Below are 27,018 nucleotides of genomic sequence, written 5' to 3' on the forward strand. Positions count from 1 at the left end.
GGCACTAAGTCTTTCTGTCATAAGAAGGAAGAAAAGAACAAAAACATTTACCTATGAAGAATAAATATTATTTTAATGATCACAGAACTAATTGTTACAATAAGAAGCATGCTTATGTTGATCACATTTAAACTTACCACTTTAAAAAAACAAATGTTTTAATGTATGTTACTTTGAAAAGCATGATATTGCTATACTCATTAACAGAAGAGAAAGTACACTCATAGGGGAACTTTTCTTTTTAATGATAATGCATACTGTAGAGAATGATATTTAATTAACAGTTAAACATATTTCAAGTGCTGGTACATTTGCCTGTTCTATCACCAACTCTACAAATAGGATATGGCAAAAAATGAATTGTTGTCCCCATGATAAACATTTTTTCTTCCTGGAGAAGGGAAAAAAAAAAAAAAAAGAACCCCACAATCAGATTTGTGTGCTTCTATAATTTAGCTTGATTGCATTTACTTTACTTTCTCTTATTAGGCTGAATGCATTTTTCTTTCATTTACTTCTAAAAATACCACATTGAATCAAACATACCCCTGGTTGTGACTTAACCACCCAACTGAATTAATGTCCTTTATCAAAGCTTCACCCGTCCCCCTACATATAAACATTTGCTAGCAATCATGATTCATGCAAGTTTTTTCTTTTTTCTATACTTCATCAACCCAGCTTTGCTAAAATTACAACTAATAAGATGACACAAAAAGTAGATGTTACCAGTAAAATTAAATTTAAAAAAGACCAATTTGGGCACTGTTATGAAATATCAGTCTAAGTTGCAGGGCAAAAAGGACAAATAATGTCATAGAAACAAAATGCAACACTTTAAATTGAAATAAGAAGGTCAGGGCTCTGTGGTATAGCACCAGAGCTTACATTTGTAGGTACTGGAAATATTTACAATTGTAAGATGTTCATTTAGTGAGAAACACCAATCCACTTATATATTAAATCATACATGATTGTGTCTCAGCATGAAAAACAGTGCCTTTTTAGCTTTCATACAGTAGTACAATGAACAGTATTATTAATAACAATGAATTTTTAATTTTAATACATTTCTACCTCATTAAATCACCTAATAATGTGACTAGTATTAATGAGAAGTACATGTACTAGTCAGTAGCCTTATTACACATTTAAGAATCATAATTTCAAATATGTCCTTGATGGAAAGATATGCAACAGTTTGTTGCAATACACTTACCAGTTATAGGGACTTTAACCCAATGAAGCAGTAAAACATAAAAAACAAATAAATGAATCAATAGGAAAAGTTTTTAAGCCATTTTAAATCAGTAAGTAGATATAAAATATTTATTTCAAAATTATTTTATAAAGATGAAATTGCACAACTGTAAACATGTAAAGCATACTTCTAAGAATGATGAAAAATGCAAAAATCACTTGTAGACTAATATGATAAATGAAAAGCTTAACTTTTAGAGAATATTTATATAAAACACTAGCCAACTAGCTTGATTTTCAAAATAAAATAAAATAATTACCAATTATATGAACAAATTTTGTGACTTTATTTTGTTAACTTTAATGTACTTAATTAAATATTAATATTCTTTTCATAGTGAAACTATAAAACTGCCTAAACTTTACAGTTTGCAAAATTTACATGCATTATCATTCTTCGTGGGAAATGTATGGTAGGAATTGCTATACAATCTTACTGATGGGGAAACAAAGAAATAAGGTAAGGAGTCCACAGGACATCTAAATTTTGGGCCCAATTCATTGTGTTCTTAGATTAGTACTATAATAACATTTTAACTCTTAGGCAACTATTTTTCCCCATTTTAATTTTTATACTAATTTTTATTCATTAGTTGATGTCTGAAAGCATTCTCCAGAGCTCAACAGAAGGTGCTTTTCGGTCACATTTTGATAGCACCTAAGTATGAACATAATTCTGGCCACTGCTAACATGATTAGGCTACCTTTTAGGACAAATTCCTGTCACTTTTCTGCCACTACAGGTATAGACATTCAAGGGAGAATGTAATCAATAACATAACATTGTATCAGATTCTTTTAGAAAATATGACTTTAAAAATTCTAATAGAATTCCAACATGCTTTAAAAATGTAAATGAATGGTGAATCCATGGTCAATAGAGATATGTAAAAATATAAGCTAAAGTTTATGTACAACAAGGAACTTAAATATAAACTGAGATGGGATATTTTAAGGTGTTTAGTCTGGAAATTTCCATATTTACTTGCTTAAACCTTAAGTATTAGAAACATATCAAACTTGTAAACATATAAGCCAGCCAGCCATGATACACTGACATATAATCAAAAAATGGTGTAAAAACTGAAATAAAACTTATTCTATTTTTAAATAACATAATTAAAAAATCCATGCAATTAGTTGTCTTAGATTTTTAAATAAAAGTAAAGCAAATACACTCTTTGGCAATATCTTACTAAAATATAGTTTTTTGACTTTGTTTTTGGGCCACACCTGGCTTTGCATTCAGGGATCAAAAAGCTCAGGGAACCATATAAGGTGTTAAGATTGACCCAGGAAGATCATGTGAAAGGTCTTAACCACTGTACTATTTCTCTAAGCCAATTTCTAATATTTTTAATAAAGGTATAGCAAATGTATATATATTTAATATCCCCTGTTGATTATCTTCCCCCATTGTTGTAAAATCAGAAATATTAAGAAAATCCCTTTCCTTTAGCTACAAATAAATCATTCAGGTAACATGATCCACTTGATATATTTACATTTGGTTCATTTTACTAAAAGGAGTATATAAAATTAGCTATAAATTGAGGGTCATTTTACTTTAAGTCCAAACCAAATGATTCATTACTAAATAATACATTGCTGGTGCCAGAGTTATGGTACAGTGAGTAAAGCACTTGCATTGTGTGCATTTGTCCTGAATCTTCAGGACTTCATGCAGTTCCCTTAATCCCCAGCAGAAGTGATTCCTCAGCAGAGCCAGCAGTAAGTCCTTAACATTGCTGGGTTTGGCCCAAACAAACAAACAAAACAAAAAATGTGTTGCTTTAGCATGGGTGATAAATAGTTATTAGTCTTAATAAAACTATAACTATGCTTATGAAATCAAGCTGCTTTCTGCACTGGAAACAATTACCATGCAGACAGATCTAAAGTCCATGCAATAAGGTGGGGTCCATGCAAATAGAGATGATAAAGAATTGGGGCCTCACCTAACACAGCTGTTGGCACAAGCGGATCATTGGGCACTGCAGGAAGACAAAGCTCATGAAGGAATGTACTGACCTAAAGTTGTTTCTTACATCTTTATTTTTAGATTGTACGCCTTCTTAAGAAATATATCACACTTTATTTGATTACTACAAACTGTGCAAAGTTTAAACCCTCTTTTTGAGCTTTCGTTATTTCAAAACATCATAGCTCAGTTTAATTTCAAATGCCAGAAAGACAATGACATTATCAAGATGATAAAATTAGGGTACAAAACAACAACAAAAAAGAACTACATATTTCAGATTTAGCAAGCTGAAGATATTGAGAGAAATACTCATTAGCAGGAATTTTTTTCCAGATAACTCTAGGAAATAGATATAATCCTTTTTTCCAAGTTCATAAATGAAAATTGAAGTTATACAACTGAATCCATGCTTCCAGATATGGTACTAACATAGACCATAGAAAAGTTTAAGGAACAAAAATACTTTCACTTCCTTAATTAATATCAAATCAAAAGGTTAGAAAAATAGTTCACCTATAATTCTGGTTTTAAACAATATTTTATGTTCTTTATCTTTTCTAGTATAAAATAGATAGAAAGTTTATTATGATTAGTCTAGATCATGACAAACAAAATTGCAAAATGACTCAGCATTTCTAACTTCTAATTTTGTGTAGATATAAAGCAGAAAATGATAGGCTGTATTTATAGCCAATAATTACTGAAAATTTCCAAAAGCTGAAATGCTTGAAAAAAAAACAAAAAACCTTTCCTTTCTGAAACAAAACAAAACAAAACAAAATGGGCCAGAGTGATAGCACAGTGGACAGGGCGTTTGCCTTGTATGCGGCTGACCTGGAACCAACGCAAGTTGGTTCCATATATACCTATAGTCCCTGAGCCTGCCAGGAGCAATTTCTGAGTGCAGAGCCAAGTGGTGCTGGGTGTTAGCTGGGTATGGCCCCAAAACCAAAACAAATAAAACAAATATATATGCAGTTGGCAAATAATTTATTTTCTCCACAATACTACTACACAATTTTTATAATATAGAAAATAATATTTCTATTTTTTCTTTACATAAATGTTTTCCAAGTAAGGAAAAACAAAGCAATATTAGTGACACAATGCAATTTTGGGATTGGTGGCAGAATAAATTGTGGACCTAGCTCCAAATAAACATGACTTGATTTTCTCAAGAATAATTTTACTCAATGTTTTTTTAAAATTTAAGAGACTTAAGAAATGAAAATGATTTTAAGATATTTAAGAGACATAAGAAATGAAAATAAAAAAATAAATACAAATGGAAATAAAAACAAGAAATAAAAATGATTTATAACAAAGTGATTGCTGGCAAAATTTAAGTCATTGTCATGATATAGTACATAATTTGAATATTTTGAACAAACAGGAAAGTTTTAGGAATTGCTTAAAAACAAACGAACAACAAGAGAAAAACACCAGTAATTTGGAGGCCACAAGGCTATAGTGAGTGGTTTTTGTAGAAGCTAGATGATGCCAGGAATCAAATTCAAGGCTTTATACATGTTAGTGTGTGTTCTACCATTTGACTTATTTTTCAATCCCATTATGAATTTTTGTTTGTGTTTTGGACCACATCCAGTGGCACTCAGTGGGTGCTCCTGGCAGGCTCAGGAACCATTTGGGATACCGGGAAACAAACCCAAAGTCAGCAGCATGCAAGGCAAACGCTGTACCGCTGTGTCCCCATTATGAATTTCTTATTATGGAGTTAGGTGAGAAGACTTCACTATTCACTCTAATGAAAGAAAAATTTTGGATTTCACATTAGATACTTAAGAGAAAGTAGGATGATTTTCTCAATAGATAGTTTTTCAGTACTGAAAATGTGCAGCAATTTAGCAAATTTTTTTTTTGTGGTTTTTGGGTCACACTCGGCAGTGCTCAGGGGTTACTCCTGGCTTCATGCTCAGAAATTGCTCCTGGCAGGCACGGGGGACCATATGGAATGCTGGGATTCGAACCAATGACCTTCTGCATGAAAGGCAAATGCCTTACCTCCATGCTATCTCTCCAGCCCCAATTTAGCAAATTTTACTAGAAAAGCTTAAATATCCCTTTAATTCCCAGAAATAGTTATACTTCCTTTCATTGCAGAGGTAACCTTATTATACCAGATAAAAACTTATCAGAAAAATAAACTTTGAGATGCATGATTTTGATAATAGGCGATCATGAAGTTTTGCTGAGTAGAGAGAACTTCAAGCAGTGGTCTGGGGAAGCGGAGGGGTCCCAGGCATACTGATGATTCTATTTTTAACAAGCCAGTGATTCAGTTTAAAGGTTAATGTTGCTCAGGCTCTCAGTGCAGGAATGCCCAAGGCCATTACCAAGGGATTGGGTGTGTGTGTGTGTGCTTCATGGCCACACCTGGTGGTGCTAGAGAATCTCCAGAGTTGCATATGGCAAAGCTTAGGAGACTCTATGATGCTAGAAATCAAACCAGGGTCAGGTACAAGCCAGAATAGTTGGAAGGGTACATACACATTTAGAATATCTTTTATAAGACAGTAATAAAATCAATTAGATTGAAACCTAGTAAGGTCTAATACAAGTTTGATGACTTTCAAAATTGCTTTCTTTGTTTTGTTAAGTGTTACTCTTTTTTCTAAATTTCATTATTCAAAAAGTAATATACAGAGGTCCGGAAAGACAGTACAACAGGTAAGGCCTTGTACTTTCTAACCCATTATGGTCTTCATGAGCTCCACCTAGAATAATTCTGGACTCAGAGTCAAATGTAATCCCTAAGCATCACCAGGTGTGACCCAATACCCCCAAACAAAGTAACAAACAAACAAACAAACAAAAAAAAAACCAGGTAACCCATAGAATTAAGAGAGGGCTTAGTCTGAAAACTTACATCTTGGGCTAAAATTATGTTGGTCCATGAAAGTGATGGAAAGAGGATCTTCTGCATGCAGAGTGCTCTGGTCAGCATAACTTCGATCCATAGCATTCACCATATGGGTCATTTCCTGCCGGGTGTTCCCCATAGCATCTTTGCGTTTTTTAGCAAGCTTGCTGCCAAGGCAAATACAAAAGAAAAACCTTTGTGTGAGCTTTGAAAAGAGCTGACACCTGAAGTACGTAGTAGGAAAGCCTGAGGATAAGAACATAGATATGCCATAAAGACTCTTAAGAAATGCTCATAATTGTAGGAATTAAATTTGACAAACATTACTTATGTTGGTCATTATGAAAATATTATAGATACTCTGAACTTTCACATTGTCATTTCAAACATCATTTTGTTATTAAAAATAGATATATTTTGGGGTGGGGAAAATAGATATATTTTATTGAAACAATAATATGTATTTCCTGAATAGAATTTTCAGGAAAAATTTAGATTAAGGCTAAGTATTGTTTATTTTCTGGGTAATTAATTCTTGTGATCAACTTTTAGAAAAAGGGAATAACATTACTACTTGTGGGGAATAACATTATTACTTTATCAAGATTATTTTAGGTAGAAGCCTATTAAAATAGAACACAAGAGTCCTTATCTTCACTGTTTTATTACTCAGTAAAAAAGGTAACATGCACAGTATTAACATATTTTGTACTATATTGATAACATTAAACTGAACCTAATATGGAGGCTTTTAGAATCAACCACTACTGAGATAATGCTAATACACAAGGGTGTACAGGATTAACATAACTATATAGAAAACAGACCTTAAAAAAAGGTTAAATGCAATCTAATAATATTACATTAGTGGAAAAATTATGAATTATATACAGGGTCAAATGCAAAATTTACATTAAAATGTCATGAAAAATATTCACCACAGAAATGCCTTATATATGAAACAGACAAAATTAAAAAGGGATTTAAAAATTAGTGAAGTTATTATCCTTTTGACCTACTCAAAAACTGGTATCCTTATCTTCCATACTGAGGATATAAAGTAGGACCTGTTTTCTTATGAACATACACATAAACATGCAATGAAGAAAATTAGTAGAGATGATAAATATATATTACATTAGCATATAATTTAAATATGATATAAATAAAGGCATTCTAAAAGCCTACAGTAGCCAGATTGTTCTAGATTTATGAGAGTAGTTATGTTGCCATGGAAGTATTCTTTAGTTGTCTTAATAGCATTATTCAGCTAGATTATTAGATAGAATATATCTTTCTGATTCTCATTAGTATTGGTACTAGAATAAACATGTGATGAATTTTTAAAGGGCTCATTTAAATATTTGTGTTTATCTTCAAAATTTTCTTCTTAAAAATAATTACCAATTTGAGAACTACTCCTATGTAGAATATTTTTCTTTAGTGAGAATAACAGTTGGCTTCTCAAGATAAACACTCAACATACCGCATATAATAAACACACCCAACAACTGATTGACAAGGCAGATCTGACACAGGCAATCATATACTAAAATTTAGGGAAGGAAAGGGCATTAGAGTCTTTGGAAAAAAAAAAAAAAAGAACAGCACAAGTAATATGAAAATAATGACCAAGTTAGAGAAAAATTCCCCCAACACTAACACCAGCACCACCAGTATTATGACTACTATCGTTACATTCTGTTTGCAATGAGCTATTATTTCTTTTCTTTTCCTGGGCTATTTACACAAAATTGGGGTTTCAGACAGGTTACATAGAAGAATGTTGCTGCCAATAGTAAAATATCATGAATGGGGGTGAGAAACTAGAAGATCTGGAGAGCAATTTAAAGAAAAACTGCCTAAGTGATTACTGGCATATGATCTTAGTTTCTGATTTTAAAATTAGCTTTAAAATAGGAGTCAAGGAGGTAAGATAAAAAAGGAGTCACAAATCTGAAAATTTTTCCAAGTGACTCTGATTTTTAAAATGGTGTATGGCAGAAAGGAAACCTCAGCAAGGAGCAGTTTAGTCTGTACATTTTCAAAGCTGAACTCCAGGTTTCATAAAATATATTTATTTATTTATTTTTGCTCATTTACTTCTAATATCTGGCAGACTTTCTTTCTGTCTCATTTCATCAGAGATGTCTCAGTTATACTAACCAAAATCAGTACATCTTGTCTCCCTGCTAGGTTTCACTGCTAGAGTGTTTTTATGAGCCCAGTTTTTTTTTTTTTGGTCCATATTACCCTTGTCTAGATATTATTGTAAGATTCTTTCAAATCTCTGCAAAAGTCAGTCTAGCAAACTGAGTTTGTCAAGAGCTGGGATGAGGGGAATGAGAGAGAATTTGGAGATATCCATGGAGGAACAGGTGTATTTTGGTGGGTTTGGTGTTCAAACTTTGTATGCCTGAAACACTGCTATTAGAAATATTGAAAATTTTAGTACCTAAAAATAAGTTTCTCCCAAGTATTCTTTGTATGCCTAAAATACTGCTACTAATAATATTGAAAATTTTAGTACCTAAATATAAGTAAGTTCTTTTCAAATATTCTATTAGAAGGCCATCTAGCACTGAGTACATCTCATGTTTTGGATATCACATGTAGCAAAACATTTCAGGTTATTCAATAAATGCTTGTTGAAAAGAGTAAATTAGAGCTGTGGTATAATTTGGTACTTTTAATTTGTTAATTCAATTTAATTTATTTAATATTCAGATTAACCCACTGCAAAAGGCACGAAATAGAAGTGTAACTACATGAGTTCTTGTCCAGTATTATTTCACTAATAAGCTAATTTACAATAACTTAATTCAGCTAATAAAGAATGACTTGGTTCCCAGGGGTACATTAAAACTGGCCCTTTTAAAATTTGCCAAAACACATGTTTTTTTTTTTTAAATCTTTATACTTGAACTTTTAAAAACTTGGCAAAATACACAGTGTACAATAATATAAAACATCTATTTTTTAAGTGTGAAACATTAGTTGTGTAAATGTAAAAGAATAAATGGCACAAATGTGTTGCTATTTTAAAACTACAATAGCAAATGAGTCATTTAAGAATTATTTTCCAATCTTTCCTTTTTATTCAAGAATAAAATATTTTGGGGCTGGAGAGCTAGCACAATGGTAGGGCTTTCGCTGACCGGGACCAACCTAGGTTTGATCCTGGGAACCCCCTACGGTACCCTGAGCATGTCAGGAGCGATTTCTGAGTGCAGATCCATGAGTAACCCAAGTAATGCCAGACACAAAGTCCCCTCCAAAAGAATAAAATACTAATTTATAAAATGTTAATTTATAAAATATTTAATAATTAATTTATTTCTTAAAAAGTTATAGGGACGTGGGGCCGGAGTGATAGCACAGTGGTAGGGCATTTGCCTTGCACACAGCCAACCCAGGACAGACCCGAGTTTGATCCCCACATCCCATATACTCCCCCGAGCCAGGAGCGATTTCTGAGTGCAGAGCCAGTAGTAACCCCTGAGCGTCACCAGTATGGTCCAGAAACCTTCCTCCGCAAAAAAGTTATAGGGAATGAAGAAAAAGAATGTAAGAATTACAGGCAGTTGGATATACTCATGGGACCTGAAGGAGCCTTGTAAGCCTACTAAGCAGCTGAAAATACATCAGTGAATTTTGGAGATGATTCCCAAAGGAAAAAGCTGTCTGGGAAAGCGGGAAAAGGAGGAGGAGCCACTGGGAGTGACAGTGCTGAAAGAAGGCTCAGGGTCCCAAAGGTGGTGGCAATTCAGTAATGGTCAGGCACATTCTGTGCGAAAAACATTGAAGAATTATGGAAGCCATGGAAAAGTTAGTCTGGAATGTGATTCAACGAAGTGGCCACACAGTCTCGTGAAGATAAAGCCAAGCAAGGCGGTGATTTGGGTTGGATGACTAGAGGCTCTCTGGTAGGACCATTTCAAGAAATAGCATTTGCCTTGCCTATGAGTGGTCTAGATAAACTTGTGTTTACACACTCTCCAGTTAAGACAAAATTTGTTTATCATACTATTATAGTAGAAGGGAGAAAATCAATGTATGAAAAGTTTAAAGAAAAGAAAAAAAAAGTAAAAATGATAAAGTTTGTCAGTTCAAGGCAAAAAGAAAAACATGCTTAATTAAAGCTTTATTTGAAATAGGTCTGTGTCGCTTATACATATTTCAAAATAATATAACCATCAAATGCATAAGAGGACAAAGGTTTTGTGGCAACGGACTTTAACTTTCAGATTCACAAGTCTTTGTTAGTTGGCAAATTACGGGAAGATAAAACCATTTGTAATATCTGCCGGTCCCACTCAATTAGCCTGGTTCTTATTATACCATACTCCCTACAACGACCCTGTGAGGTAGGTTTTAATTCAGGTTATTCTAAAACAAACTTTATCAATGGAGTATGTGAGCTCAAAGATCTGGTTTTCTTTGAAGTACTACTCTAATTCTATATTTAAAAAAAATCTGAATTCAGATTAGCTGCACCAGGAATGAGTAAGCAGTCCTGAAAAAGGCACGTCTGATATATCCTTAAAGTTATTCTCAGTCCTGTTATATTAACAGTATATACTATCTAGCCAAGAACAGAAAAGTATTATCTATTACCCAAAAAAGGCTTACTCATTCTAAGGTTTAAATATATCAATAGTTAATGGTGTATTGACATTTTCATAATTACTGATTTCTACATATTTGATACTTTATCTCCCTCTGAGCAAACAGCACATATCAGGGCAGTTAAGCAATTCATTTTGCAGCTACTTGTGTTTGGCATGTGTGCAAATGATTTCCGTTATCAAGGCAGTCAACAGCATAAATTTCTGCAGGTGGATATATGGGTGAGCTGTAAAAACAAAAAGTACTCTATCATTGTATAAAATGTACAGTTAATTACTTCTGGCTTAATCAGACATGATTTCAAAAGCATATTATGATAGTCTAGAAGCACTATTAGTTTATATATGCTTATTTTAGCAGATGTTAAGATGCCAAATGCTTATAATAATGCTCCAAATGTTGGCAGAATTTTGTTAATAGTCATAGAGACTCATTTGTTTTGTTGCAAAGCTTGCTTAAATCTTTTCACTGAAATATGATGATATATATTACAAATAGTTTTAATCATAATCCTTAAGTCTTAAAATTTGGTAGATCACAGAGAGAGGCAGTGGGGCTCTTGGGGAGGAAACTAGGTCCACTAGTGATGGGTATCGTGTTGATTTATGTGCGTGTGAATCCATCATTTATGTACAGTAAATCACAGAATTTCAATAAATTAAAAATGTCAGTAGATCAAACACTAATAAAGTACTATGAAGAAACTCTTGTTCTATCATTTTCTGATTTTGATGAATATCCTTGAAGCTAAAGTGAAAATATCTAAAGGTAATATTCTCTTCTTTATATCCAAAGTAGCATTCCCTAACCTATGCCAGAGAGTTTTGAAGATTAAAGGATATATGAGACATCTGTTACTAATTTACTTTTCTATTATTTTTGTGATAAAACTGTGTTTTAAATGATGGCTTTGTTGGTCCTGGTTTTATAAAATAATTATCCTAAGTGGTGATCAAATGCCACTCTAAAGTTATTTTTCTTGATTTGTTTCTGTAAACTATGACCAAACATTTACTGATTTCCTAAAAATCATTTCAAAAATGTTTTGAAGTTATAACACATTATTTAATACCTGAAAATGTGGAGATATGCTACTATATCCATACCAATATGATTTGCATCCTGTAAAGAAATTTTGAATGTTCATCTATGAAATTGGACCATTTACACAAAGATAGCCACTATCCTGCCCGATGAGTAAAAGATCATATTGACAAGGTGCTAGTTTGATCTGGGTAAATAAAGGCTGCTAGAGCTTTTATAGCATAAAGCTAATTATGAAAAACTAAATAAAAATAAAGGTATCTGAACATACAGATAACAATATCCCTTTTTAAAAAGACTGATAATAACTTAACAAAAGTTTAGAGTTTTAGAGTAAGAAACTTTTTTTTTTGGTAGTGTCATCAAAAACTACAAACATCTATTTCTTTTCTTTCTTATTTTTTGAAAAGGGATACTGCATCTTTAACAAATGTAAAGTTACATATCACCCATTTTCTACTTACAGGTAGTAGGAGTAAGAATAGTAGCTCCTCCTGGCAAGCAAATCACAGACAGTGGAAAAAGAGAAGCAATGGTGAATGAAAAGCGTGACTCTGTCACATTCAATAAAGCAGAAAAAAATGTGCATTAAAAATGAAATAAAAAAATAAAATTCATGTTATCTGTTTGCATTTCAATTTGCTCATGCACTGGTTAGTGGTTTTATTTTTTTTTTGCCATGCAATTAAACAGACAGATATGCAGTAAAAAAAAAAAGATTTAAAATACATAATTTGGAAAAAAAAAACATGCTGACATTTCTTTTATTGGAAAAAAATTAAAAAAATTAAATGGATTGTAAATTTTAACATGCAGTTAAGCATAATATCATCTATTACCATCTAAATGTCATGACAGATGGAACAGCTGTGTATAGAACTTGTAAACTAAATTGACTATTTTTCTTTTGATATAAAATATAAAGAACTATTTGATTGATCTAGAATGTCTATAAAATAACACCTAAGTTTTGCTAAACAAATCATTTATCCTGATGTTCACAGATACATACATATATTATATAAATATATATATGCACCATAAATTACACATACATGAAGATATTTCTATAGTAGATGTATGTGACCATGTTATCATGCACATACATTTACTGTACTGAAACATTTTCAAACTGATGTTTGGAAGCATTAATGCATTCATGCTGTGCATTTAAAATATAATACATAATCAATGAAAAATGGCACATGTTTATAAATAATTCAAGTGATTAAATTAAAAAATGGCATTGAGTTTTGAAAGATGCAATATCCCTTTTCTTAGTCTACACACTTACATTACATACACCTTCAACTGTACATTTTTACTGTCTACTTTCAAACCATTTCTTTACACAAGAACTAAAAATACATAGAATTCTTTTCATTATGAGAAATTATTATTATATTAATATAGTAGACATTCCCAGCAAGGAATGAGAAATAACAATTTCCCATAAATAGCGAGAAGCTAATATGATTAATTTCCAATATTTTTATTGTGAATTTGTGTGTTAGAAGGGAAACATTCTATGCTAACATTGCTTGTTTAAACTTGGTACTAATATACATTTACATCTTGGTATATGCATGATAAATGTAGTTGTGATTCAATCACACAAGACACATGTGTGACACTATATCTGAATATAAGTCATTAAACTGAATTGCAGGCTGCTTTGTTAGAAAGTCCCAGTAATTTAGTTATGTGTCAGAAGGTAACATCTAAGTATGCAACCTTGGAAGATTGCAATTTTTCCTAGAATTAGAGGTAGTGATAATGAAAATATAAACCCTAGCAAACTTTAACAAAAGTCAATTAAAACATCATTATAAAATTCAAACATTAAACATTTTAATAGAAAGGTTCATTAAACCAACCACTTCAAATATTACTCATAAAGACAGTTTACTATAATTTCCCATTTTAGAGAGTTGAGAGAATATTATACCCAAAGAAAAATCATGCTTAGAGATTGTTAGGAATCTTAGATTGGGTTCTGTTTGTTTTTATTACCTGAAACAGAGGGTCGTGAATAAAGAAGAGTAAAACAATACAACTAATTCTGAGGAAGAATTAGAATGAGTATTAGAGAAACAGAGGTCATTTCTTTCTCTTATTTTTTTCTTTCATTTTTGGGGGAGGGGTGTTTGGGCCACACCCAGCAGCACTCGGAGATTGCTTCTGGCTCTCCACTCAGAAATTGCCAGGCAGGTTCTGGGATGCCAAGAATCAAATCTGGGTCCATCCTGGTTGGCCAAGTGCAAGGCAAACACCCTATCGCTGTGCAATCACTCTGGCCCCTCAAAGGTTATTTCTATGCTATCAAATGTTCTTTGAAATGATGAATTATTTTAAATGGTGAAACAAAATTTAGTTATTTCTCTAAACTAGTTCACTTTCCAAATTCAATTCATTTTTATTTGCTTGGTTTTGGGGCTACACTTTGCTGTGTTCTAGGTTTACTTATGCTTGGTCTATGTTTATAAATCATTCTTGGTATGCTCAGGGGATTATGTGTGGTACTAGGACTAAACCAGGATTGGCTACATACAAGGCAATAGTATATAACTTTCTGGCTCTTTTACATTAGTTTAAAATTGGAACATAAAATATGAAGCTATATGCAACAATATTATTCAAATTGACCGAAAAATTTGCATTACTAAAATATTTAAATCTTACAACTAAAATCTAATGTATTTTTCAACTACAGAGGTAGACAAAAGCAAGAAGATAAGCATTATTGGGGAAAACACATATGTAGCTAATTTACACAAAATACTATAAGGCATACCTAATGTTTCTAATGCAGATGTGTCTTCTCCAACATATATATCTCCAGGGAATAATTGTAAAGAGGCAATACATTAAAATAAACTGTGATGGAATCATTAAACATGTAGTACGAGTTGTAGCTATAATAATATACTATATAATTTAATGTAACACAAGCAACATCATTATATTATAAAAAATAAACCATTCTGTGCATAAAACTATTTAAGAACTCTTTTGATTGTAAATATAAATTCTTCCAATTTGTGTTATTACCTAAAATGTTGATTGGATGACTTGGATTTGTTTAGAGGACAATACATGTTTCTAAAACAGTACCTTACAAATGATGACACTCTATAGCTTGGGGAAAAAAATCAAGCAATAAATCAAAATGTTTTCCAGTAAGGCTCTATTATTTTCTGAATAGGTCTATTTTAATTCTAATAGGTTTTAGCATCTTTATATAATTCCAGAAGATGGCGATATTGGTTGAGATAGTCTAAAAGACCAATGATCAATTAAGAAAAATGATTCTGCATATTAAAGTGCTGAAATATTTAGTTGTGCTCAATATAAATGCAATATTTACATTCTTTTTGTATCTGATCTGCAGCAACATTAAGACAAATAGAGTAAGAATAAACTAACATTAGATTACTTAAATATCACTGTAATCTCAATTTTATTATTAATAAAGAACTTACTACTTCATGCATCACAACATTTGTGAAATTTAAATTAATAAATTAATTTATATTCAAAATTCAATTGCAAATAACCAATACATGTTCATTTTGAAAGCAAGAAAAAAACTCAGAAGTTTACAACATTGTTAAAGTTTAACACTATTAAAATTCTGTTTATTTTATTTCAAGAGCGGAAGGAAATATAAATTTTGAAAACTAGTGCTATAGCTTTGAAAACTAGTGATAAAGTGTTGAAAACTAGTAAAACATTAAAATTTGGTCTTACCTTTTTTTAACAATTAAAACAACAACTAGAAGAAGGAGGATGAACACCAAAATCCCAGCACTAATTCCTGCGATTTTCACAACTCTGTCTGTCTGCTTGGCTGGGTCTGGAATTACTTCTGGTTCTTCTGTTGCTGCTGCTAAATAAATTTATTAAAATAAAAACAAGTTACCAAAAGCAGCTGATTATCACAGAAAGAAAAAGTATTCCTGGCCAAAAATTACTTATTTTATTGAAAAATATTAATACAGAAGCAAGAAATATTACAGCATGAAAGATTTAGAGCTGAGATAAAAAATTTTTTCTAATTGGTGACAATAACAAAAAATTAAAACCCAGAAATAAATGCAGAAAACACAGCAAACTATTTTTCTCCATATAGATTTAAAATCCTAGAATAAGATTTTAAAAAGTTCCACTGGAATGAGAAAGGGGTCAGATTTAGAAATTCATTTGTTGGATTCATTCAGAAAATACCTACTAGAAAAATATCATGTACATTAAAATAGTGTCAATGGAAATGGTCTCATGTGGTAAGGTTGAATGTTTAGTCTGACTGTTGGAGTGAACTGATTATTAGATAAAGCCTAGAAATGAATAGCTTGACAGAAGAAAATGAAAAAGAAAGAATATATATATATATTTATATACCATAGAATATTTCCTATTTACTTGAAATCAACAAAGCCTTGCTAGAAAACTTGAGGTGGTAATTTATGAAGACTTCTTTTTTATTTTTATTTTATTTTTATTTTTATTTATTTTTTGTTCTGGATCTCTTTACTTCAATTCCCTCAAATCCCCTATAAACTCTTAATTCAATAGCACAGTGACTAGGGCATTTACCTTGCATATAGCTGAACCGATTTAATCCCCAGTATCCCATATGTTCCCCCAAGCCTGCCAGGAGTAATTTCTGAACACAGAGCCAGAAGTAATCTTTGAGTGCTACTGGTGTGCTCCCCCCAAAACAAAACAAAACAAAACAAAACAAAGCAACAAAAACATAAAATTTAGTAATGCTCTGACCGCACTTGACTTCATTTACTTGGAAATTGGCATCTAACACATTATTGTCAGATTTATGGGATTGGGGATGTGCTTTCATGACAGAGTAAGAATAGGTTATAATTGCTAAAGAAGAAAATAAAATCTATTCATCTATCTTTTAAAGAGGCATTGCTCAGTGTTTTCAGATGCTGCAATACTGTGACACTAAGTGCTGGTGATTCTTAGGTTAAGTACATATGGGAGAAAGTCTTAAAGCAGTTACTGATAAAGCGATGGCTGTTTCTTGATACAACTGCTGCTCTAAGTGGCTTAAATAGATCCTTGAAAATAATTGATCCTTAAAAAAATTACCTATTTTACTACTTAAAAAATTTAAGTTTCTTTGAAATAAATATCCACTTTCTTACATCTTAACACTTTCTTTGTTTCTCCTTTGCTTCTTTAGCTTTAGCTACTGTTTATGTATTTGACAAGAAAGCAAATTTTTCAATGTGTCATTTCCCCAAAGAGACTGACATGCAGTTGTTAATTTCCAATTTCCCCCCAAGAAACAGAAAAGAATGAAAAACATTATACTAATAATATTTCATGAGTTGGTATTTTAAAAATAATTATATGAAGAAAATACAGCTTAAAGAATTATAACTTTGTAAAACAACTTTCAGTGACTATCTTAATTTCTCTGTATCAATTCAGTAGGAAAAATCTTTCATATAGGTCAGTACTTAATAATAATTATTATTCTCAAGCAGAGAAAGAAAGCCTGTGTGGCTTGTCTCTTAGTGAAAAGTTTTTTTTTCTCTGACCTAACTTTCTATATATCAAGCATTTGCAAACATCCAAGTTCATTAATTATGAAGAGGTTTAGAATGTTTACCATATCAAACTATATATTATGGTTCAAATAAACATGTTAAATATATTAGTATCTCTTCTTCCATTTATGCATACATATCCATTAACAGTTAGTGTACATTGCAAAACTGGGTGTTAATTTTTAAAAAAGAACATATTCAAAGTTCTCAAATTGTATTGGTTTGAGATTCACTATTTCATGGAAGATACATGGACTGTTTATGTACAAGTTTAGAAAAAAACTTTAATGTGTACAGTATAACATTATTATTTATATGTTAAAACATACTCTTGTCGATTTCTATCTTTATTTTTAATTTATTAAATAGGTAGAATAAAGCTGATCCCTTTGTGATATTCTGGAAAACCCCACATAATTAAATGCAGCTGATATTTTTTTTTTGAAATTAGTTTTTGTTCAATATGGTAAATATTATAATAACTTTCTAAATTCAATATGTTACAAATTGCTGTATTTTATAAGAATCTTCAGCACTGCCAAGACCCACCAGATAAATACACAACTACTTTCATAATATATTCAGTGCAAATATGAACTATCATCAAGAAAAATAAATACCCAGACATTAGGCAAACCATTTGACATGCAGATAAAAATGAATTCTTAAAGTCATATTACATAGCCGGAGAGATAGCATGGAGCTAAGGCATTTGCCTTGCATGCAGAAGGACGGCGGTTCGAATCCCGGCATCCCATATGGTCCCCTGAGCCAGCCAGGAGCGATTTCTGAGTGTAGAGCCAGGAGTAACCCCTGAGCTCTGCCGGGTGTGACCAAAAAAACAAACAAACAAACAAAAAAAAGTCATGTTAAATAATACATATTTGCCAGTTAAATCTGGTATCAGATTTGCACCAGGGTCAGCTGTGTGCAAGGTAAGCACTGAACTTCTTGTACTGTCTATTCTCTTGTTGGTCTCTCATTTAAGTTTATTAGGTAAATTAGAGTTACTACTTTAAAGTGATACTCTATCTTATTCAATTATGGCCTAAAGGAGCTGGAGTGATAGTAGCAGAGGGTAGGACATTGGCTTTGCACACAGCTAACTCAGGTTCGGTCCCTCGTACTGCAGACTAGCTAGCAGGGATCCCTGAATGCAGAGGCAGAAGTAAGCTGTGAGCATCAGTGGGTGTGCCACCAAGCCAAAACAAAAAAAATCTATAAAACAACAACAAAAAACTATAGGCCTCAAGTGATAACTGACAGATAGTTGAAAAGGAGAAAGAAGTTTATTCATTTGGATTGTGAAAGTTAGCAGGTTTGTTATGATTACCACTCTTACAAAGAGGTTTTATTGAAGTTTCAATACCAGCATTAAATCGAAGGAGCTCATCTAATTCCCTAAGAACATGTAATCAGTGATTATTTTCTTTTCATTGCGAATTGTCTTAAAAGACTTTAGTTTGACAAGTCATGTACTACAATTGCTACAATCATCACCACTATCACCCATTTTAATTAAATATAGACAAAAATTGTTTAGATACTTTAGTCACACACATTTTCTGCGTTCTTGGAGCATAGGTAGAATGGAACATAAATATTCTATTTAAAATCATTCACGCTTAGAGGATTCATTACTAGCAAGATAATCAGTAGCTCCTACAGAAGCATATATTTTCTTCAAATAGAGCAAAAAGAAAAGAAATGGCGAACCACAGCCATGATTCTTGTTTTTATTTATCCACATAGATGAAAATCACGTGGAACATCTTTTTTAAGAAATGCTTTCCTTTGCCCTAAATCTTTATTTTATACTTTTTATTGTTTGCCAAAGAATATTGAAAAAGTGCCCAACATTCTGAAGCCAAGAACAGCATGACTCTTTGGACAGTAAGAGAAACCTAACATGTATTCAATTATTCTATTGAGTATATTTGTAAGATGAGGTGTTATTTTTCTTTCCTAATAATTGTTAAAGTAACTTTGGTATACATTGCCACCATTTCAAAATCAATTAAATTTTTCCAGAAAAGATATAGGTACACCAATATCTAAAAATAAAAATTCCAAATTTTCCTAAAATATTTAAATCATTTAACAGCTGATATCATAAAAAAATTCTGATTTTGTGATGATTTTTAGAGATAAAGCCTTCAAGTACAAGCATTGTGACTCTCAGAGACAATGTTGTTCTGAAATTTTGATAATTTCTTCCATTTCATTAGCACTTCCTTTCCTTCTCAGCTATCAATCTGGAAAATTTTCCATTAACTTGCCAGTCATTTCCTAATATAATAAAACGCTGGCCTAATGTCACACAAAACTACCACAGTACCACCAGAATCAGTACAACAGTAGTACAATCACTGAGTTCACTGCACACTTCTTCGATTTCAATTCGTCAAGTGTTCCACATTGTAGGCCCCCTGCCTTCTCTCCATGAAACACTCTTCTCCTGAGATTTAACTTATAACTGCTTCTCTCTCCTTCAAAATAGACAGCTTTTTCTTTTAACTCTTTTTTTCCTTAAAAACAAATGTTCTTGGTTCACATGGATCAGGGGACCATTGTGTGCAGGACCATATTTCAATTCCCAGCTATACATAAATACCCTCTAAGCCTCAAACATAGGCTGGGTAGTACTGGTGGTGCTTGAGCACTCTTGGGCATCCCTGGTGGGAGGAGCAGTACACCCTGGTCCGGGAACTGAACTGCCTGTTCTGGTTGGCATCGTGTTGCTGGGAGTAGTCCAGCTAAGCACAATTTTCTTCTATCTTTCTCCCTCAAAACAAAGCAAATAAACAAAAATGTAGTTTTTCCTAACTTTCAGTTAGGTGGTAAAGAACAGTGGTAAAGTGTCATAAGTATAATGCTCAGAAGTTGATTCCCCATCACCTTCTCTTAAAATAAAAACAAAAACAAACAACCCCACACAACAACAAAACCCCAAAGTGTCAGACACCTGGCCTTCCCGACAATTTCCTATTTCTCTCTGGGTTGGTGATCTCATCCACTTCCATTACTTCGTTTACCACTCGTGTTGATAGCTATCAAATTAATATACCCCTGTCTAAAAGTTCCAATGTGAAAGAATGATTCCTGGAGATATCAGAGTCTGTTGTAGATTTGCCTTTCAATCACAACAGAATTCTAGGACAACTACCTTCCACCCCGCATCAGAATGAATTAAGGATCTCATCTTCTTGCCAGTTACTTTTCCAATATCATGACTATTTTTACAGTTCCAGTTTTAACATCTCCATGTCATTCTGAGTCTTTGCTCCTTATTTTCAGGATTAATGTTTTATTTATCATCCACCTTGGGCATATTTGAAAGTAAAAGAGGAAGCAAAAAATTATGATTGGATATTGTGTTTATCAAACTAAGCTTACATTGGGGTTGATGGTTGGGTGGTTGGGAGAAGTCCTTGAAACATGGGTAAAGTGAGCTTTATGGTGATGCGTCTTTTGTTGAAATTATGTAGGCATGAAAAGTGTAATCAACAGGGCTGTAAATCCTGAAATCTTAATAAAAATGGCTTTAAAATAATCATGACAAGAAAACAGTGGAATTGTCCTGTGTAGATGTCTGACATTACTTTCTCATACAACATGCCACAGAGAACTACTATTTCTCTAATATCTGTATCTACTTTCTTCATCTCCATTGCTACTATTTTAATTTCAATCAACATCATCTCTCATCTAAATTAGACAGAAGCCACAGCCTAGAAAACACACAGCATAGTACATATTATTTCTAAAATTTCAAATAAAGTATGCCATTCAAATGAATTATGTCATAATTCAAATACTTATGCCATCATTGATTAGGTACATCCAACAAGATAAAGTTCCTAAAAGCAGAGATTATTTATTTTGCTTCTCATAATATATATAGTAGAATGTAGGAAGGCAGAAAGTAAAAAACATTGGTTTTCATAAATGGAAGATACTAAACTTCACTGTGACAAATAATACTAAAAAAAAGTAAATCTGTTTGTCTTTTTTTTTTTTCTTTAAAATACACATAGATGGAGCCAGGAAATAAACAGTGGTTAGGTTCCTTGAGTTTTATGTATAGGGTATAGCCCTATAGATGCTGGGAGTACTATAGGGCCTGTCATTGTTGGAGGTCCCAAGCACAATAGAGCAATTCCATAGCCTTAGGTCTTTGTTATGGACACAAAGTCTTAGCTGTGATTTGTAGGTGAGATTTCCCCCACCCTGGAACTCCGCCTTTTCCCTACAAAGACAACCATCCCTCATCCTCCACTGTGAGGCTTTATATTTATCAGTAGTATCTGGTCTTTTCAATGTTGTCTCAAAATGAACTTGTTGCATATATTTTTGAATTATCTCGAAAAATTTTAAGCCCCTATGTTAATTATTCTTACCGAAAGCTACCATCTGCTATTAATCAATATCAAAGTAAACAGCATAAAATTCCAGGATTATTATGGGTGGTACAGGAGGTTTATTCCAGTACGACCCTACTTTTGTTCTAATTCCTTTGACTCTTCATTGTATCTCAATAAAGAAACAGCCTCATTTATAGTCAATCCTTTCTCTCTAAAATAAAAAAAAAAGATTTTATAGTTTTTAAAATGATTAAAGGACATGATAGGGAAGTTCTGAAAACTATAAAACACTGGTAATGGTACCTGTAGAGGAGCTGTTGCTGTGAGGACAGTAGCCTTTTGGGGATATTAAATGGTAAGCATTATAAAGAGGGTAACTAATATTAACTCAAACATATTTTATAATAATCTTCGCCTGTCTATTGTATTAATACATAATGATGAATTTTGTGAAGTACATGTTATTAATTAAATAGGCAGCCACAGTGGATGTCTAAGCCTTTTGGGCATCTTGAAGCATGTATTATTTAATTCAATAATCCTTTGAAGTCATTTTTACTTCATCATGCCATACGATCTTATGAAACTGGCTTGCTCTTAAGTTGCTGATAGAAAAAATAAAATTTCTCAGCTTGATACTGGTAAAAAAGAAAGTGAAAACAGCAATATCACATGTTTTTGTAGTGGTGGCTAGAATATAATTACAAAATAAAAATATGAGTATCACCTAAAATTTTTTGATGTAGAAAATAACAATGATGTTTATTGACTTTTGTTTTTTTTGGCCATACATGGAGGTTTTTAAAGTTTACTCTTGGCAGAGCTCTCTAGAGCCCATATGTACGTAGGGGTAGAATCTGGTTAGACCACACTCAAGGAAGCACCCTAGTTGCTACACCAGTCATCCAAACCCTAGTTCATTAAGACCATTAAATAACTGTAATTACAAATAGATCAATATGAATAATTTTAACATCTTTCATACTTCTTAAGACATTTTCTTGTATCTTAGATTTTTAAATAGATTTTGTCTAAAAGAAGATATAAAACCACTGAAAAATAATAGAAAAAATAAAAGTAATGAAATAAGCATCACATGCCAGAAATTATGAACGGTTAAAAAACATGCAGTATTTATTTTTTGCTCTACAGTAGGTTAATAAATGACCTTTTTTGGTGGGGGGCCACATCCGGTGATGCTCAGGGTTTACTACAAGTCGCTCCTGGCTTGGGGGACCATATGGGACACCAGGGATCAAACCGTAGTCTGTCCTAGGCTAGTGCTGGCAAGGCAGACACCTTACCTCTAGCGCCACTGCGCTGGTGTCATGACACTTTTTTTTAAACATGAGTTTTTTTTTTTAATTAAGCTTTCTACTTACTCAAAAAATCAGTTGTGTAAAATTAGCCTAGTGTGCACCCTTGTGTCTTAAACACTGGAGTCTACTTGCCAAATTATTTTTGAAATCTGTCTTTATTTCCCAATTCCATCTTCTCATTACCTTATATCTAATTCAATCATTCATCTTTTTTACTTACTTTTCTGCTTCCCAAATTGATGTCCTTAGATTTATTCTTCATATTGTTACCAGAATGAGTTTTCCAAAATAAAAATGTTATCGTCCCCTTTGACTGCTTTTCATTCAAAATGAGGGAAGGCAAATGTTTTTGGTATGATATATAAAGTCATTAAAAACCAATACTTTCAATTTCATCTAATATAATCCTTTAGGGTTTCATATATCTAAATCCATCAGCTTCTCCCCAGATATTCAAAGTCTCCTGGGTCTATTTAAGGAGTAGGTAAACTGTGGTCTCACTAGTTATAGCTAGCAGAATTTGATGGCAACATAAATGACAATAATCAAGTTTATAAAATAATGTCAAATTATTGACAATTTACCTACTAGTGAAATATAAAAACTCCATTTAAACCATATCTAAATACATTGATTGCTAGACATTCATTATAATTTTTGCCAATCAAGTGATAGAAAATTATATATAATATGCATCTGATTACTGAAATCACCTTCTGAACACTTTTTAAAATATTTCCACCTATTTCATCTTTGAGATGTTCAAAGAAGAACTTTGACTTGTTTTTCTTAAATTTTGATTTTCATTTTTTCCTTGTTAATTTACAGAAATTCTATCTTTTTCAGCTTCTGCTGCTGCAAATAACTACTATAAGTTGACCTTTCACTTTTATTAGGGTATGTTATAAATTTAGTCTTAATTTTAGTAAAGTAAAATGAATTAATTTTATAATCTGTGCTTATTTTTAAGAAATATTTTCCAAATGCATATTCATGAAAATGTTCTCTTATTATTTATTAAAACTTTAAAACTGTGTAATTGATTTTTTTTGTTTTATTTTTTTGGGTCACACAAAGCAGTGCTCAGAAGTTACTTTTGGCTCTAGGCTCAAAAATTGCCCCTGGCAGGCACAGGGATTCAAACCACCGTCCTTCTGCATGAAAGGCAAACGTCTTACCTCCATGGTATCTCTCCGGCCCCAATATTTAAATCTAGATTTATATATCTAGGATGGGCAATAGAAAGAAATTACAGCTACTCAACAACCCTACATAAAAATTCAGTTATCTCTGGATAACTTTTCATTTGATTCGATATCTTATAAATCTATTTTGTCATATATCTTAATTATATAACTGTATGAATTAGACTCCTAGATTTTTCATCATTTTCCAAAAGCCAATTTTTCTTTCATGGTGCTGTAACATGGTTTTAATTACTCTAGTCATAATATATGCTGGACATGTTCACATCCTTAATCCTCTTCTTGAGGATCTTAATTTTAGATTTGCTTTGGGTAAGTTATTCAGATTGAAAGTGCAGTTTTATCTCTTCAGTTCTGGCAAATATACTATTTAGTTTCAGTCATTAAAAACTCAAATATGTTTTATTTTAAAAAAGCTTCCTTTTTCCCATTTGCTTATTATTTAACAAATTCTAAAAAAAATGGCTTTTCTATATAATTTCTATTGTGTTTCAGTAAATATTTGTGCAATGCTCTTTGTTATTCCATACCAATACCTGTAGTCATTTGGGAAAAAGATCTGTTGTTTCTGCTAACTCGCACAGTGAGGTTCGCTTGTTGACCTTTCTGAGTTAATTGTTTTATATGACTTTGCAAGAATCTTGAAAGCTTAAATTGATCGTGATTTCATTAAAAAAAACTTGCATTTTACTTTTGGTAGTAGCCATCAGCTACCAGCCCTCAACTCAGTGTTTCAAAGGCAATGTATTCAACAACTACCACTGCTCCTACTGCCAGTACATATGTGAGAGAGTGAGAGGAAGAGAGAGAGAGAGAGGGAGGGACTGAGAAAGGGAGAGAGTGAAAGATACAGAGATACATCAGATGTGTGCAGGTCTTACTCTAGGATTTGAGGTCAGGGAACACTTCTGTTGGTACTTGGAGGACTATGGATGTTGCTAAAGATCTGGTAGGGGTGATTTTTTAACGGAGGCAGAAATAAGCTCTATGTGCAGCCAGGTGTGGTACACACACACACACACAGAGGAAATGAGATTTTATGCATATGTATGGTTTATGTACATACATATAAACATAAAATAAGACTTATAGTGCCTAATTCCCATCTGTTGTAAGGGCTAAAGTGCCAGACCTTTAAGATAATAATAGAGAATTACCAATATATTGCTAGTGGTTATGCTGTAATATTGTGTGAAAATAACATAAATTATATTGTAAGTCTGAAATTTTAATAAAAATCAAAGCAAAGGTAAGATAATCTTACCTGTATTAGGAATATTTTTAGTACTGCATTCTGAGAGAGATAGATGATAGATAAATGATAGATAGATAGAAGACTGAACCCAATTACTATCTAACAAAATGAAACAGTAGAGCTAAAAATACAAGCAAATTGGCAATCACATCAGATCCTTTCTAGAAAAAGACAGGCTAGAGGATAAATGGATGAATTAAAGAGTCTGGGAGGATTCTTAGGAAAAGTTATAAAAGTTTTTTAAAAGAAAAACATAAATCTACGAGGAGGCATGGCTCTTCTTTGATTAAAAACATTTATTTGGGGCTGGAGCAGTGGTGCAAGTGGTAGGGCATCTGCCTTGCACTTGCTAATGTAGTATGGACTGAGTTTCGATCCCCCAGTGTCCCATAAGGTCCCCAAAGCCAGGAGTGATTTCTGAGCACATAGCCAGCAGTAACTCCTGAGTGTCACTGGGTGTGGCCAAAAACAAACAAAAAATTTCTAGGACATATTTCTAGGCTCTGAAAAATCATTATTGAACAAGTTAAAATTACCTCTGCTGTCATGAAGTTTACATATTTATGTTATAATATATAAACAAATACATTATCTGGACCACTGCTACCTTCCCAGCAGAAAAAAGGCCCAGCCTCTAGCTCCACAAAAAATTAATGGCTACTGATGCTTTCCTGGTAGTCAGCCAGTGCTAATACCTCTGTGGCATACTCAGAATGAGGAGGGGGTGGGTGGTGGTGGTAGTGGCAGCAGCAATTTTGCTTTTCTGTATAATTACAGCAGCTCACTGCCACTCCCTATACCCCAGACAGAAACAGACCAGCTCCAGGATTAACTTCAAACTTCCAAACCACCAGATTTTAGATCTTGAACTGACACCTTATAGTAGAGACATCTTATAGTAGTGTCAGTCTAGTAGTAAATACAGGACATTTAATGGGAAATTCACACAGCAATCTACCATGCGCAGTAAGCCAAAATAGTAACACAATAGGCTCTACTAGCTCCCATCACAGTCCAAAAAATACCTAGACACTGACTTTAATATTACTATGGAGAGATGTAAGAATCATTTCAAATTGACTTGTAGTGATTTAAGTTTTGATAATCTACATTTCTTTGTGTTGTAACAAGTAATATAAAGTAAATCTGTTTATGCCTGCATGGAGGCAGGTATGACAGAGGCTAAGAGATGCTGCATACTAGTGAAGGTGGGAGTAATGTTTGAATATTTACTGCCTGAAATGATTGTACTATGAATAATTTGGTAAATCATGGTGTTAAAATAAAAATTAGGGAAAAAAGGGAAAAGTATCATTTGATAGTGCGTTTTATAGTGAGAAGAAAATTAGGAACGAAGATAATAATTCCATATCTTCAGAACTGAAGGTGAGGTGAAGACTTTTGAAGGAAATATGGAGGTGAATGTTACTGCTTTTCACTGGGATGAGGAAGAGCATATCATGTCAACAGCAAAATGGTTTCAATGTCTTGTCTATATATA

At 32.6% G+C, this 27,018-nt stretch overlaps 1 protein-coding gene and 1 pseudogene across 4 annotated transcripts in view; one reads left to right on the top strand and one right to left on the bottom strand.

Annotated features, from left to right (window-relative positions):
* The window catches only part of PTPRK (protein tyrosine phosphatase receptor type K), a 559,851-nt gene that overhangs the window by 28,205 nt on the left and 504,628 nt on the right, over positions 1–27,018 (bottom strand). For 2 of the 4 annotated variants that reach the window (XM_049771093.1, XM_049771092.1), the window contains exons 14-15: positions 15,549–15,687; positions 6,132–6,292 (exon numbers count right to left, since the gene is read on the bottom strand). In XM_049771093.1, coding sequence (XP_049627050.1) covers positions 6,132–6,292; positions 15,549–15,687 — 300 coding nt within the window. Of the gene's footprint in view, positions 1–3,218; positions 3,255–6,131; positions 6,293–15,548; positions 15,688–27,018 lie in introns of all 4 variants that reach the window. The other 2 variants (XM_049771091.1, XM_049771094.1) reach the window with 2 other exon arrangements.
* Positions 9,786–10,261, top strand: LOC126006148 (peptidyl-prolyl cis-trans isomerase NIMA-interacting 4-like; annotated as a pseudogene).

Source organism: Suncus etruscus, chromosome 4, assembly GCF_024139225.1.
Source record: "Suncus etruscus isolate mSunEtr1 chromosome 4, mSunEtr1.pri.cur, whole genome shotgun sequence".
NCBI lineage: Eukaryota > Metazoa > Chordata > Mammalia > Eulipotyphla > Soricidae > Suncus > Suncus etruscus.